The sequence below is a fragment of the Diabrotica undecimpunctata genome, chromosome 3 (genome assembly GCF_040954645.1).
Source record: "Diabrotica undecimpunctata isolate CICGRU chromosome 3, icDiaUnde3, whole genome shotgun sequence".
Classification (NCBI taxonomy): Eukaryota; Metazoa; Arthropoda; class Insecta; order Coleoptera; family Chrysomelidae; genus Diabrotica; species Diabrotica undecimpunctata.
The window spans coordinates 124,973,641-124,989,134 of record NC_092805.1 but is presented as its reverse complement, the minus strand read 5'-3'; the positions used below and the strand labels follow the sequence as shown (position 1 = coordinate 124,989,134).

Sequence of the window (15,494 nt, the reverse complement as noted above, 5' to 3'; positions counted from 1 at the left end):
TTGTATATATAAAATAGTATGCAATTAATTTTTTGTGAATTTTTTTGAAAAAAATTTTGACCACGGGAGCCGTGTTCAAGGCACCCAGGAATAATTTGCATGCCATGTGCCGCCGACACGGACAACGTGTCCTATACTTATTCATTGTAATATAATAAAAACGAACATGAGATGTGTATTTATATATTCGTGTGCATGATTGAAATATTTTGTAATTGTAACACATAACAAAAATCTACATTTCGTGGAAGTTTCTAAAGCATGGAGTTAAACACAATCCGGGTTCCCCAGGACATTGAGGGCAAAAAAACAATGACACTTTTCGCACTTGTCTGGTCTACCAGCAGTATTTACATCTACGTCGCATTGTGTTACCTTTTGCGTCTTTCCAACAATGCTCCGGTAAATGAGCTATTATTGGTTGTCTAGGAAGTTTTTGTAGTACAGGTCCTATCAATTTGGTTATAATAGATAATCTCAAGTCATATAGATTCATCTTCGTTGGTGCATCTTTATTATGTATAATACATGAGTTTATCAACATTACCTGAACAATGTGTAATCCAAGTTTTTTGTACCAACGAAGAGTTTTATGTTCGCAGCTGTAGTAATGTAACAGCTGATCAGTATTATCTACACCACTTTTACACTTATTGTACTCCTTTATTCATAATGGTTTCATTTGCTCTCTTCCCCTCTTGGATATAGTGTTAACCATGTCTCCTCGAAACTCTGTGGACATAGTTAAAAGTTCCCTCCTATCTTTCCACTTACTTACACAAGTTCCGTCCTGTAAATATTCACAATAACTTTCTCCAATCGCCAATTGTCTGTTTATTACCGTGGCCGGAGAGCCTACACGTTTTGGTCGTAAAGTGCCATTGGAGTAGGTTTTCAGTACTAGGAGTTTTCTTGACAATTCGACAGTATTGTAAAATTTGTCCATATACAAAGAGTGACATTGGTTTGATCTTCTAGTAACTTTAGCACAACTTTTTGTACATTTTCTTTTCCGCCTAGGTACATTGCGATCAGTTGAACCTTCGTATACTAAAATTTTTTGAGTTATTCCTTTGTCCGAAAGGACATTCAATTTGATACCATATTTATGCCGTTTTCCCTGTACGTATTGACGAAAGTTGAGCCCACCTCGCCATAAAACCATAGATTCATCAATGGTTAGTTCTCTGTTTGGGTAGTACACATCTTGCATCCTAGAGTTAAAAAAATTAACGTATGGTATAATTTTATCCATATTATTTTGTTGTAGGTCATTATCACTAAAATGCAATGCCCGAAGAATAAGAAGAAATCGATTCCTACTCATAACTTGTTTGAACACTGGTATATTGAAGAGGCTGCTGCGTTTCCAATAATCATTCACTCTGTTTAGTTTTATGGTGCCCATGTGGGAGTAAAAGTCCAAGAAACCGTTTAAATTCATCTTTGGTTACGTCTTTCTAATGTGTAATGCGACTTCGTTCTCCTTCGCTTCTTGCGAGAATATCCACAGCATATTTATTTGTGTTGTCTATCAGTAATTGATAGAAATCATCATTGGCCAGCAAATGAAAATATTCTATAGGTGTCGTTTCTTCTACACTTATTTTCAAACCTGTTACTGCGGAAAATGGTATTCTCTGTTCTGTTGGTGCTACTGTAGACCAATTTTGTTCAGGAGGAGCAGCTTGTACAGGAGGCACATTGACTTCTTCGTCGGTATTACTTGACCATTCATTTATTGGAACTCATCATCTGACTCTTCCAAAGCTTCTAACAGCTCTGCCTTAGTCAATAGACGATTATTCGGTTTCCACCTTTTAGAGGTTGACGGTTGACTCTCATCCTCCATCTTGTAAAACGGAAATCGAACACTATATTTTTTGTTAAATAAACTTCTAATTAGTTTCAATAGCGAAACAATTCACCAAGAGCACAGGACGAACTTGACAAAGCACAAGGCGTATAAGAAACAACTGACCATATAATACAATAAAATTTTATCTGCAATACACCGATTCAAATTCAGGGGAAATACCGAAATTATCCGGGAAAAACCAAGCTTTCACAGTTTTCGTATCGACAGGCAATTTGTCTAGACGTGTACGAAAGTGCCTTGTGAATAACTTCTTTTAGTTTTCGGATAAGTATTATCGAATAGCCCGGTGACAAAACAAATACATTATCGAACAAATTTAAAGAGATAACCGCATTTAATTAAAATAATAAATATAATAGTACAGACAATGGTCCATATTTCGTATATGTGGAACATTTAAAAAATAACTCAGCAGAATACGTAAAATAAAAACCATCACCAATTCGATATAATCTAATACCTAGGCTAAATCTCCGATCCTATAATAACATCTTATACGCAATAATCCAGCCATACAGCCATTAGAAAATAGTTGAAATGTAAAGACGGTAAACGTGTCGGTGGCACCTGATGACCTGATTGAGAACATAAAGAACACGGGAGCCGTGTCGGCGGACTTGAAAGTGAGTAAAACAGTTCGTATACCTAGGCGTACAGATAACTAAAAACAGCATCGAGGAGGAAAAAGTAAGGAGAAAGATTATGCTAGTTAACAGAGCGTACTTTGTTGTATCACAGGTGTTTTTATCCAAAGACATCCATGACGAAGTAATGTTTAAATGACATGTATCCATCATGGCACAAAGAAATAATAAAACGGTATAATACCTTTAAAAGACAGATATTGAAAAGGATATTGGTACTCACTAGCAACAAGAGTGTATGGAGCATATGCATATGTATGCATATGCAAAGACTGCGCTGTGCAGGTCACCTTTAAACAATTAATAATAAGATAACACCTAATAAAAATATGGTGAGATATCGACCAGTGAGAAGACCACGTAATTGAAAGGAAGAGAGAAAGCGATAGAAGCAATTAAATTCCAAGAAGGAGCATAACAGATACCAAACCCACTTAATCCATTTCGAAAATGTTTAATATAATTTTACAGGATATTTTATTTAATCCCAATAAAATCTGTACAATACGATACTATACATAATGATATTATATATATATTTTTGACAACTGACTAACAAACAATTAAGCGTCTAGCATATGGATCGGTCATTAATTGCCCTGCTAAGACATGTGGGTATCTGCGTACTCATAGGGCATAATTTTTGGAACAAATACTAACTTTAACGGTTATCATTTTGAAGTCTTTTGAAATATTTCAATTTGGAATGTACCATGGTGCGTTGGTAATCATGCGAAACTCTTTGAACTAGAATCTTTCTATTTCGATGTTGGAGTTAGATGCTAAACTTCAGAGTTTTATTCCATAATTTCAGACAGGCTTTATGTTTATATTGTATCATCATTCAATCTTCGCTTATCCACTGCTGGACATAGATCTCACTCATAATTTTCCACCTATTTCGATCTTGTGCCTCTTGCATCCAATTCCTATGACAACGTTTTAGATTGTCAGTCCAACGTGTTGGTGAACGACCGCTGCTTCGGTAGACATCATCTCTTGGTCTCCATTCCAGTATCCGCTTTGTCCATCTATTATCTGTCATTCGAGCCACGTGACCTCCTCAGTTCCATTTTAGTGTTGCTACTCTCTCTACTGCATCAGCCACTCCTGTTCTTTGTCGTAGCTGGCGATTTGGGATCTTGTCTCGTAGTGAAACGCCCAACATAGCACGCTCCATCGCCCTTTGACACACACGGATCTTTTGAACTGTTTATATTGTATATTAGAAGCTTAGTTTCCAGTCACAACTGATTTACTGGCCATAAGCAAATACATTCTGTTAAGTGTGAGTCCCAGTTGCTTTCCTTCTGTAAAGATGTTTTTTTCATGTAAGCGTTTTGCCAAGGTGGATACCTAGGTAATTTTTTGGGAAAGTTGCTGATTCTTAATAATTACTGATAGACAGTTGTCTCTGCAGTTTATGAACGTATACATACTTGCATATAATTTGATGTGCCATTTCTTTAGCCACTGCTGAATATCATTTAGTATTCTCTGGAGTCGATGTGAACCAATAATTGGATTGGAGTGTGATTTTAAAATATCGGTATCATTAGCATATGTTTCTATGGTGGAATTAACTGTAAATGGTAAGTTGGTAAGTGTATAAAAGGTACAGGACAGATCCAAGCACACTGCTCTGAGGAACTTCAGCCTGGACTGGACGGACGCTAGAGTATTCTTCGTACTGAGTCACAAAGAATTGTCTATTTTATAGGTAGCATTGGAGATTTTATAAACTCCAGTATGCCAGACCTTATCAAATGCCTAGGAAACGTCTAAAAATGCCACAGAACTAGTTTTTAGTGGTATATTTAGTGATAGTTTTTGATCTAAGATGATTCTACAGTGGTCTCAGTTAGTAGTTTTTTCTGTATTTATTGAGCCCATAATGTTATATTGTTTTTATTGGTATAATAGCTGCTTCACCTCGGGTTGTACCGTCCGAGTGTTGGGAGTCATATATTATGTAATGGAGAATTTTTATTTAAAAGAAGTCATTCGCAAAAGTAAAAGTAAAGCTGTGTACAGTTATTAAATAACAGATTGACCAGATTGACACATAAAACTGAAGTGAAATTATTCATTGGGACATTTCTCTTGTCGCAGCAGAGGTTTAAATTTCTAGCTGAATGCCTAAGGTTTAATGTTAAAAGAAATAAGAGCGATGAGAAAAACAGTTGATAAATTTGTACCCATACGAGAATTATCGGAAATATTTTTAAGCAACTGTATATTAATACTATATGCCTTTTGAAACTTGTACTATAGAGGAACATTTCGAAGGATTCAGGTGAAAATGCCAATTTAAATTTTATAAGTAGTAAGCTCAAAAAATATTGAATAAAGATTATGGTGATAAATGACTTCAAAACATTTTTTATGGTTAACTGATCAAATGCTGAAAAAATTCAAACTTAAGGGTATACTGAGAAAAAATAAACGAGAAATTCCACTATCATTTCTCGGCAAAAAAGAAGTAGGCACATCATTAGTCGCATTCAAGGAAAATAAATCTTCTGATATACTTCAAAGCCCAAAAAAGTTGTTCTTTTGCTGCTAAAATTACGTTGAAATAGTTTGATCTACGCTATTACAGAAAAACGAAACCTTATGCATACTTTTAATAAATCAAAAGGAGGTACAGATACGTTTGACTAACTATGCCATTCTTATACTTCACCACGAAAATCAGAACGATATCCACTAATAATTTTTTTAACATGCTTGATGCAAGTGGTATAAGCACTTGTACTATTTTCCCTCACAAATCCCCAATGAAAAAAATATGTCTTATAGTAGATCATTTCTGAAATCTTTGGGAATAACTTTAATTGAACCACCAATGCGAGACAGACTTAAAATATCTTCTTTACAGAAATCACTCAGGCAAAAAATTTGTGGCATTCTTCAAGTTAAATATCTTTCAACACAACATCCCACAAGTTTAATAAAGCAAACTAGGTGTTATTTCTGCAAAGAAAAAGATAGAAAAACGAAGAATGCATGCTTGGCTTGCGAAAAAGCATACTGTATGGAGCACTGCGTTGTGAATTTGTGCAATAAAATGAGTAAAATTTTAATGCCTGGCTAACAATGAATATGAGTTCTATAATCAAAATATGTTACCTTTTAGTTAAAAATACCATTTTGTAGTTAAATTAAGGTCAAATATTTTAAATTATGTTGTTGGTTTTTTTAGACAATGTTTTTTAATTGTTTTTAAATATTTTTAATTATTTTTTTTGTCTTGCTACAATTAAGAGAAATAAAATAAAATGATTGATTTGATTATTCTTGTATATTTAATGATGCTTAGATATACTTACTTGGGAACAATAATCACAGAAAATAACGATTATACTGCAGAAATATGAAAAAGATAAATGAAAAAGATTTTATGCAGCAAAGATCTGACATTGGCCCTCAGAATAAGGCTAAATAAATGTTATGTACACAATGTACTCTACTATGAAGCTGAATACAGTAATAATAGCCGATAGTTTACAATACCTGGAAAGACTCATAAGTAAAATAGTAATGTGTAGTAGGGAGTACGGACTCTCGCTCAATATCAAAAAGACGAAGTGTATGAAAATTTGTAAAAACAACCATAATACTAACGAAATCTTGACAGTAGAAGGCCAGCAGATCGAAAGAGTAAAAAAGTACACTTACCTAGGAACTCTTATAACAGAAAATAATGACTACACTGCAGAAATCAAAGTCAGAATCGAAAAAGCACGTTCTAATTTTATAAAAATGAGAAAGGTCCTATGTGGCAAAGATTTAACATTAGCTCTTAAAGTACCTCTAACAAAATGTTACGTATACAGTGTACTATACTTTGGAGTGGAATCATGGACGTTAAATCTAGACACAATGAGACGACTTAACGCCTTTGAAATATGGACCTATAGAAGAATTATGAGGGTTTCCTGGGTAGATAGAGTTACGAATAATGAAGTACTGAGAATAATAGGTAAAGAGAAGGAAGTTGAACTTACAATTAAAGAAAGAAAGCTACAGTATCTCGAACATGTGATGCGGGGCGAGAAGTATGGCATCCTCCGACTCATAATGCAAGGAAAGATAGATGGCAGAAGAAGCATCGGAAGAAGACGAATTTCATGGCTCAGGAACCTAAGAGAATGGTTTGGATGCAGCTCAAAACAACTTTTTAGAGCTACTGCCTCAAAAATTAAAATAGGTATGATGATTGCCAACCTCCGTAGCATAGATGGTACCTGAAGAAGAAGAAGAATGAAGCTAAATCATGGACATTAAACCGGAATACAATAAATCGACTAAACGCGTTTGAAATGTGGACATTTAGAAGATTGTTAATGATTCCATGGGTAGATAGAGTCACTAATACAGACGTGTTAAGGAGAATAGGCAGAGAGAGGAAAATGGAAAATACAATAAAAGAAAGGAAATTGCAATATCTCGGACATGTGATGAGAGGCGAAAGTTACAACATCTTGAGACTCATAATTCAAGGAAAAGTAGAGGGAAGGAGAAGCGTAGGAAGAAGACGCGTTTCCTGGTTGAAGAACCTGAGAGAGTGGTTTGTTGCAGCTCAAGGCAATTATTCAGAGCAGCTGCCTTGAAAGTTAGAATAGCCATGATGATTGCCAACCTTCGTCGCGGACATGGCATTTAAAGAAGAAGAAGATAGTCTCTGGAAATCATGAAATATTTAATTTTTTTATTACTTCACAAAAAGCACTGTGTGCGGTTTATGTTATAATAGTTATATGTTTATGTTAAAAATAGGTGTAAACTTCCAGGGTTACGATTCTATAAGAGTAGAAGAGGAGAAGCAAAAAACGTCTTCTTCCGTAGTTAGAAGAACAATAGTAGTGAAGCTGATGTGATAAAATATCATCGAGTTAATAAGTATAAAACTATATAATATTGTATAAATATGTTTAATTAGATTAATCTTTCATATGAATATAGTCACACAGAATTACGACTTATAAAAGATCAGAAATAATGTATAATATTATGTCGTCCCGTGTGGTAGATAATGGTACCAAGCAAGTGCACCACTGCAATAATAATAGGTACTTACTTAAACATAGAACCAAACAAGTAAATAAAACTTCACAAATTTTATGATAATCTGTTTTAAACGACACTATTGAATATTTGCCTTGATAACTACCGAAATATTTTAAAGCAGTAATTAACATATTATAATATCATCAGAGATAACAAGTCAATTAAGAATTTGTAGTAAAATAATTTAAATTTATGCTTAAACATATATCATATCGATTAAAATAATGTAAATTTTAGTTTAAAATTGCTTTGTTATTATTTAATTTTGGTCACTACAGTATTAAATAATACAAAAATGATTTAAATGAGTATAAAAACTGTTCTAGTTTTTAGACTAAATGTCTTTAAGTTGACTAATTTAAAATAAATTATAATTTTGTCTTTCTGCTCTTTATACATATTCCCATCACACATCAGAGGTGGAATGCATTGGCAGAACTTTCAGTTCCAAAAAAACTTATCCAGTTTGTTAAGTTATGTGAATAGCTGTAGATCCAGAGTACGTATAGGTAACAAACTCTCAGAATCTTTCGAAATAAGCAATGGCCTGAAACAAGGAGATGCGCTGTCACCTCTCCTCTTTAATATCATCTATTATGTAATATCATCTAAAAATTACTACTAGCATACGCAGATGACATTGACATTGTGGGAAACACTGTCACCAATGTGAAGGAGACTTTTAATAAATTGGAGGTAGAGGCAAAGAAAACTGGTTTAAGGGTAAACGAAGAGAAAACCAAATACATGTCCATCAACAGACAAAAGAGACGAGATAGAACAGGGCAAAATGTGACAATAGACCCATATAACTTTGAAAGAGTGGAGAGTTTTAAATATCTCGGAGCAACAATCACTGCAGATAACGATATCGCGGAAGAGATTAAAGGAAGAATTCAGGCAGCAAACAGATGTACAGCCTCCACAATACTATTAAATCTAAACGCCTAACACGAACATCAAAGATTAGAATATATAAAACGGTGATTAGATCGGTGCTCATGTATGGGTGTGAGACGTGGGCCCTGACCAAAGAAACTAAAAGAAAACTTAGATGTTTTGAGAGGAAAATCCTCAGAAGAATATTTGGTCCTTATCACGACATTAATAGCAACCAATACCTAATGAGAACAAATACTGAGGTCAAGCAGATGTATAGAGCGAGCGATATAGTCCAAGAGATTAAATTCCAACGTCTTAGATGGACTGGCCATGTCCATAGACCCCCAATTACCGCCTTGCCAAATTAATATGGGAGAAAGCCCCCGCAGGATGAAGACCCTTAGGACGTCCACGAATGCGATGGAGAGACAATATATGGTCAGATCTAAGAACAATGGGGCTGCCCACTGACCCAACTATTATGGACGACCGTTCAAGATGGAAGCAAGTTGTGCAGTCAGCCAAAACCCACCCCGGATTGTAGTGCTACGAGAAGAAAACTGGTAAAGAGGAAAGTAAAAGTATTTACCTGACTCCTTTTAGAACTATAGAATACGTATCTGAGGAGTCTGTGAGAAAACTTTATGGAGCCTTAACATTTTAACAATTCTCCTATTGTCTTTCTCAGTTTCTCTTAATTATACTCAGTTCATACTCGTGATATTCGCCCCACTTAACAACTTCGCATTTCGCCTGCAACATTGTCATTACATCATGGTATTTTCCTGTTGAAATTCTTTAATATCTTCGGACAGTTTTTTTACATTCGTTGACATGACGAGTTCTTGAAATTATTTCTCGATCGTATCTAAATCCAATATACCGATACCTCTAAGCAACAGTGAGATAAGTCCCAAATTTTAATTTTTTTTTAAGTATTCTATTTACATAGAATTTCTTGCAGTCTATACTGGTAACACGGAGATACGTATAACTACACAGAATTTTGCCCTACAATCATTAAACCACTGTATCTCTTTTAAAGTTCATAAACAGTGAAAACAACAACACTGAGATATCCCAGTGTTGAAGGAAATCGTGTCTTCAATTTATTTTCGATGTCACAGCAACATTAGGATATCTTGCTAATGACACACCGTCGTTGACTTGTCGCAACAGGCTTATTCTCATTTAGTCTCATATTAGTAATATATATATATATATATATATATATATATATATATATATATATATATATATATATATATATATACATCGGTTTAGAACGTCTTTCGACGTTGTCCGATACCTAAACACCATCTCTTCCTATCTTCGCAGTCGTTTGTTGTTAAATTTCTTTTGCTCATGGACTTGTTTACGCCATGTTGCCATTCTAATCTGGGTCTTCCTCTGTTTCGTCGACCTATCGGTTGCCATTCTACTACTTCTTTGGGGAGTCTTGTTGCTGGCATCCGTTGAACATACCACCTTAATTGTTTCTTCTCTATATCTTGAGTTATATTTCCTTCTATTCCCATACGTTGTTTTATTACATCATTTTTGATTCGATCTCGTCTGGAAATACCTAAAGATCTTCTCATTGCATCCATCTCTACTGCTTCTATTCGCTTTTTGTTCTTTTCACTAATTCTCCATGTTTCAGCTCCATAAAGAAGAGTAGTTTTAATCATGGTCTCATACATATTAAATTTTCTTCCTTTCGTTATCTCTTTACTCCACAGCATACCATTGAGACATCCTAAGACTTTCTTTGCTTGAGTGATTCGTTTTTCTATTTCCCGTGTATCAGTTCCTGTATTGTCAAAGGCAACACCCAAGTAGTCATAGATCTGACAACAGGAAATATGTTGTCCGTTTTCGAGGACTATGTTATCTGACTCGTTTCCAATACAAAGATATTTGATTTTTGTTGTATTGACATTCATTCCCCAGTCGTTATATTCTTCTATCAGTTTTCTAAGCATGTACTGCATGTCTTCCCTGTCGGTCGGTAGCACTACCTGGTCATCAGCAAACTAGAGTGTATATATACTTTTTTTTTCAAAAGTTTGGTACAATTTTTCACAAAAGTACTTACTGTTAACTAATCTAGTACTCAGTTTACAAGTTATATTCAAAATATAAATGCAGTTCTCTATACGATAAGAAAGTTACGAATAGTTATTCCTTTAGCAAAATACATTTTGCCCGTTTTCTCAGTTCATCGACAATTACAATATTTCACTGTTGCTTTGAGATATCGATATGCCTTACCGTCCCTTACAAAAACCATACTGCTGCCTACGCTAGCCATGATTTACTCTTAACTTCTTACTGAGAGAAAATATGTCCCATCCCCTTATTATTCCAAATCTAATTATTTTTTTCCTATTGCTCCCTGATTAAAGGCATCATCAGTCAGCAGTACCAGCTCAAGACGCAGACAAAATACTCCTGGATTGGCTTGAAACTAGACTATCACAAGCATAACTGGAGCAGTTTAAATGGTTGTGATACTGCGATGGGAATGGCAACGGAAAACAAAAAAAATATAAAAGTCAATGAACGAAACAAACTAGAGAGGTAAAGGGAATATAATAGAAAAACAACGGATCTAGATAAAATTCCCAGCTAAATAATCAAACTACACGATCTACGACGATCAAGGCAAACATTCTCTTCTCAATATCTTCAATAAAATATACGAAACAGGGCATATACTAACAGAATAGCTATTGTTAACATTTGTAATGATACAGAAAAAAATAAACGCTAAGCAATGTAGCAATCATCGCACTATCAGTCTGATGAGCCATGTGCTGAAAATTTTTTTAAGAATACTGCACTCGAGAATTTACAACAAAATAGAATTAGAACTAAGCGAAACACAGTTTGGTTTCAGAAATAATCTTGGCACCATAGAAACAATCTTGGCACCATAGAAACATTATTGATTTTCTAGGTCATGGTTCAAAGATGTAGGAATATATAGCAAGCTGTATATATGTGTTCTATTGACTTCGAAAATGCCTTGGTCACCCGCGACAATCAGATAGGTGTCTTAAAAAAGGTGGGAATTAATAACCAATGCCTCCCTATTATTAATAAAATTAACGTGATTAACGTTAACAATCTCAGATACGCAGACAACACAGTACTGATTGCTTCCAATGAAAAACAGTTCCAACGACTTATACACAGGGTAAGCGAAATAATTTGTTGAATATAGGCTAAAACTTAATACTTCTAAGACAAAACTTATAGTTCTCAGCAAAACAGATTACAAACAATGAACATCAGAGCGTATGGAATAAAGTTAAAAAGAGTCCACAAGATCACCTATTTGGCGGCAAATATTAACAACAACTGGTATATGAGCAAAGAAATAAGAATACGCGTTAAGAAAGACAGAGCTGCCTTCTATAAACTAAAGGAAATTCTCATTAATAAATATATTACATTAAACCTAAAAAAGAGCACATAAATAATAAAAATATGCCTTTTATGCCTCATAATACAAGACAACATTTCTGGAAGAAGAGGCTCAGGTTCAAGAAGAACATCCTGGCTCCGAAATCTTCGAAATCAAGAGACATCCGCTAATATTTTTCGAGTTACCACAAACAAAGTTATTATTGCCAATATGATCGCCAATTGGACTGTGTACTCAACAAAGAAGAAACAGAATTCCAGGTCTGGAAATGTTTTCCAATTTGTTTTACAATGCGTTTCTTTTATCTCATTACCCATTCTTTTAAAACAGATTTGTCGATAATCTAAACGAGTTATCTCTTTTGACACAGCCCATTTTTTAACAGTTCATAACAGGCATAGATATGAAATGGGAATACCTGGACCGTCATCGTCAACTATTGAAAAAGATAATTTAATTGGAGAAAAGACTAGGGATCATCATACTGTCTAAGCCCCTGGATGCTCGTCACTAAGAAAGAAAGAACATTGTTTAACAATTGAGATTACTTCTTTAAATTTATGGATTATTGTAATTGCTAAAAAGAGAGCTCTGGTGCACATACGTGCTTAATTTTTAATCAGGTTGTACATGTTGTGTGCGCTAATAGCCTACTTGATGCATACTATGAAAACTTCGAAAGTAAAGTTACATACATGTTGAGCACAGACAGAAAATATAAAAATAAATAAAGAAAAGGCAATTGAAAGTCTTCATGCTCAGGAAAATATTATGAAACAATTAACTAAACAAAAATTTCTGCACAATTGAGATAAAGGGAATGCTTGAAATGTTTTGGTTGGAATAAAAAATAATATATACTCCCCAACAAAAACTTTCATCTTTTGTCCAATTAATCACAGACGACATTCCAAATGAATAACATGGAGTTTATGAAATTCCTTGTGTAGACTCTCCCCGATCCTATATAGGCCAAACAAATCGTATACAAATCGGTACAAATACTGCCAGAAATTTTCGAGCCAACTCTCGCGCCCATCCCCACGCTAACCCCCACGTCAAGCCCACTTAAACCACGTCACCATCGACGGTATAAATGAACCGTCCTTTATTCCCAGATCGATACGAAATATATTTTAAGAAGTTATCACAATCGAAAACCTGAGAATGATTTCGAAACATATTGTACGGAAGATGTTTGTTGACTTGAATTTTCTTAGTTTCTTTTTCATTACAATCAAACCCAAAAAAGAAAAAAGGCTACTACTGTTATTGGAAGAAGCAAGTATCAAGGAATATAGAGAGTTCTTACGATATTTTAGTAATGATGACAATTTTGTTAAAATATTACTGCTAGTAGTTAGTGAATGTGAAATGGTGACTTCCAGTGGCATATGTGAGATAATTTATTTCAATGATCATGGCCACCAGGAACTTGTTTTTATTCATAAAGATTACTATTAGTAAAAATATGATACCGATAAGTTCCCAAAAATGAAAATGAAAATAAACATTAAAAAAACCAAAGTGATGTCAATCCGAAAAAACCAAAACGTACCTCAACCTTGCACAATAAATGGGCACATTTTAGAACAGGTCAATAGATTTAAGTACCTGGGATGTTGGATCGATAGCAGCCTAAATCCTGATCTAGAAATAAGATCGAGAATAGAACAGGCCAGAAAATCTTTCGAAAAAATAAAAAAACTACTTTGTGATTCTCGAATAAAACTCGAAATTCGACTACGTTTATCAAAATGCTACGTCTGGTCGACTCTTCTATATGCAGTTGAAACATGGACCCTTAAAATATCAAACGTAAATAAATTGGAGGCCTTTGAAATGTGGATCTACCGGAGAATACTCAAAATTTCATGGACATCGCATACCTCAAACGAAGAAGTGCTGCATAGAATAGGCAAGGAAAGAGAACTTTTTAACACAGTAAAAGTTAGAAAAACATCATACCTAGGCCACACACTGAGAAATAATAAGTACCAATATGCCCAACTTATAGTAAAAGGAAAAATCGAGGGAAAGATAGGCCTAGGAAGGAAAAGACTATCGTGGCTCAGAAACATCCGACAATGGACAGGGCTAAATTTTGAACAGCTAATAAGAACAGCTGAAGATAGAGAAGTGTTTAAAATTGTAGTAGCCAACCTCCATTGAGGAGAGGGCACTTTAAGAAGAAGAAGAAGTTCCCAAAGTTTAAGTTTAATAACCGTGGGACCTGCCTCGAAATGGAATTTGAGAATACACTTCTAATTAGTATAAAACGTTTTGAAAAACTATATAAATAGAATGTAATGGATGATAACAAATTCAATTAACATGTACGCCAGTATCGTCATCATCATCGTCATCATCATTATTATCAACCCGTTTTAAGTTCACTGCAAGATATAGGCCTCCCCTGTGTGTATTGAAAGTGCAGGTCTTGTGCGGTATGGATCCAATTTTTCGTTATCAATCTTTCTCAGATCATCCTGTCATCGTGTGGATGGTCTTTCTCTGCGTGGTTTACCTGCTACGAGTTTCCCTTAGGGTAACTTGTGTATCCATCTTACATCTTTCATATTTACTACGTGAGCAGCCCATCTCCAACAAAAAATAGTCGTCCCTAGCAGGAAAAATGCTAGATATATAAAAGTAAGATAAATGATATCAGAAGAAACCAAACAGTTCTGAGCCATCTGCATATTAAAAGGTCAAGTAAAATATTTATTAATTCAGATAATATTCTGTATGAATTCTTTGTATTACATTCTATCCTTTGGTAGACTCTCGAGAATTTGATTTAAATCAAATTTTAGGGTGTTTCAGTTAAGTGTTAAGCTAAAAAGTAACCACTAAATTATATGATACTATATATAAATTTTTGAAAATGTATATCTTGATGACTTCGTTATCTTATTAATGGACCATTCAGTATACAAGAATATATAAGATATATACAAGAATAGAAAATATACAAAAGGCAAGAAAGCCAAATGTGCCAAATTTTTTTTCTTTTTCTATTTCCAACGACTAAAAGAACTAATTTTAAATATTTACTGCGACAAAAGTGAATAAGATAGACGTCTCCAAACTTCAATCATTGGTACCTTTTTACTTTGTTGGATTTCTTTGTTGGAGCCATACTTTTCATAAAGTCATCATATTTCAATAAATAATTGATGACTTTATGAAACTACTACAATCGAATTGATTAGATAATAGTTTAAAGTATTTTCAACGGCGAAATAATCAAGACTCAGAAAAAGGACAGGAAAAGTCTGATTGGAGAGAAAAAAAGCTGCGCATAGATCAACAAGCTGAAGCAGTTGTCCATCGGCCGAAGGATTTTTCCGTATTTTTTAGAAAAATTCCGAATAAAAACGATGCACCTAAAAGTTATCACATGAATTTCAGCAAATAAGAAGAGAAGAAAGCAATTATGTTCCTATGCAAAATCTAGAAGCATCAGCCTTAAGTATTAACCCATGGTTTGGAGAACCCGTTGTGTAAGTAAATAAAATTAGAGTTTATTTATGATTTCACTGTAGATTTTAAGAGTATATAAAAAAATATAAGATTAAGT

The 15,494-nt window shown here is 34.3% G+C and overlaps 1 protein-coding gene across 3 annotated transcripts in view; it reads right to left on the bottom strand.

The window, feature by feature from the left end:
- Positions 1-15,494, bottom strand: part of LOC140437365 (nose resistant to fluoxetine protein 6-like) — an 83,359-nt gene that overhangs the window by 54,685 nt on the left and 13,180 nt on the right. Inside the window, exon 1 of one of the 3 annotated variants that reach the window (XM_072526852.1) lies at positions 7,607-7,839. The exons of the other annotated variants lie outside the window; for them this stretch is intronic. Coding sequence (XP_072382953.1) covers positions 7,607-7,727 — 121 coding nt within the window. The 5' untranslated portion in view covers positions 7,728-7,839. Of the gene's footprint in view, positions 1-7,606; positions 7,840-15,494 lie in introns of those variants that run through there. 3 annotated transcript variants of the gene reach the window in all.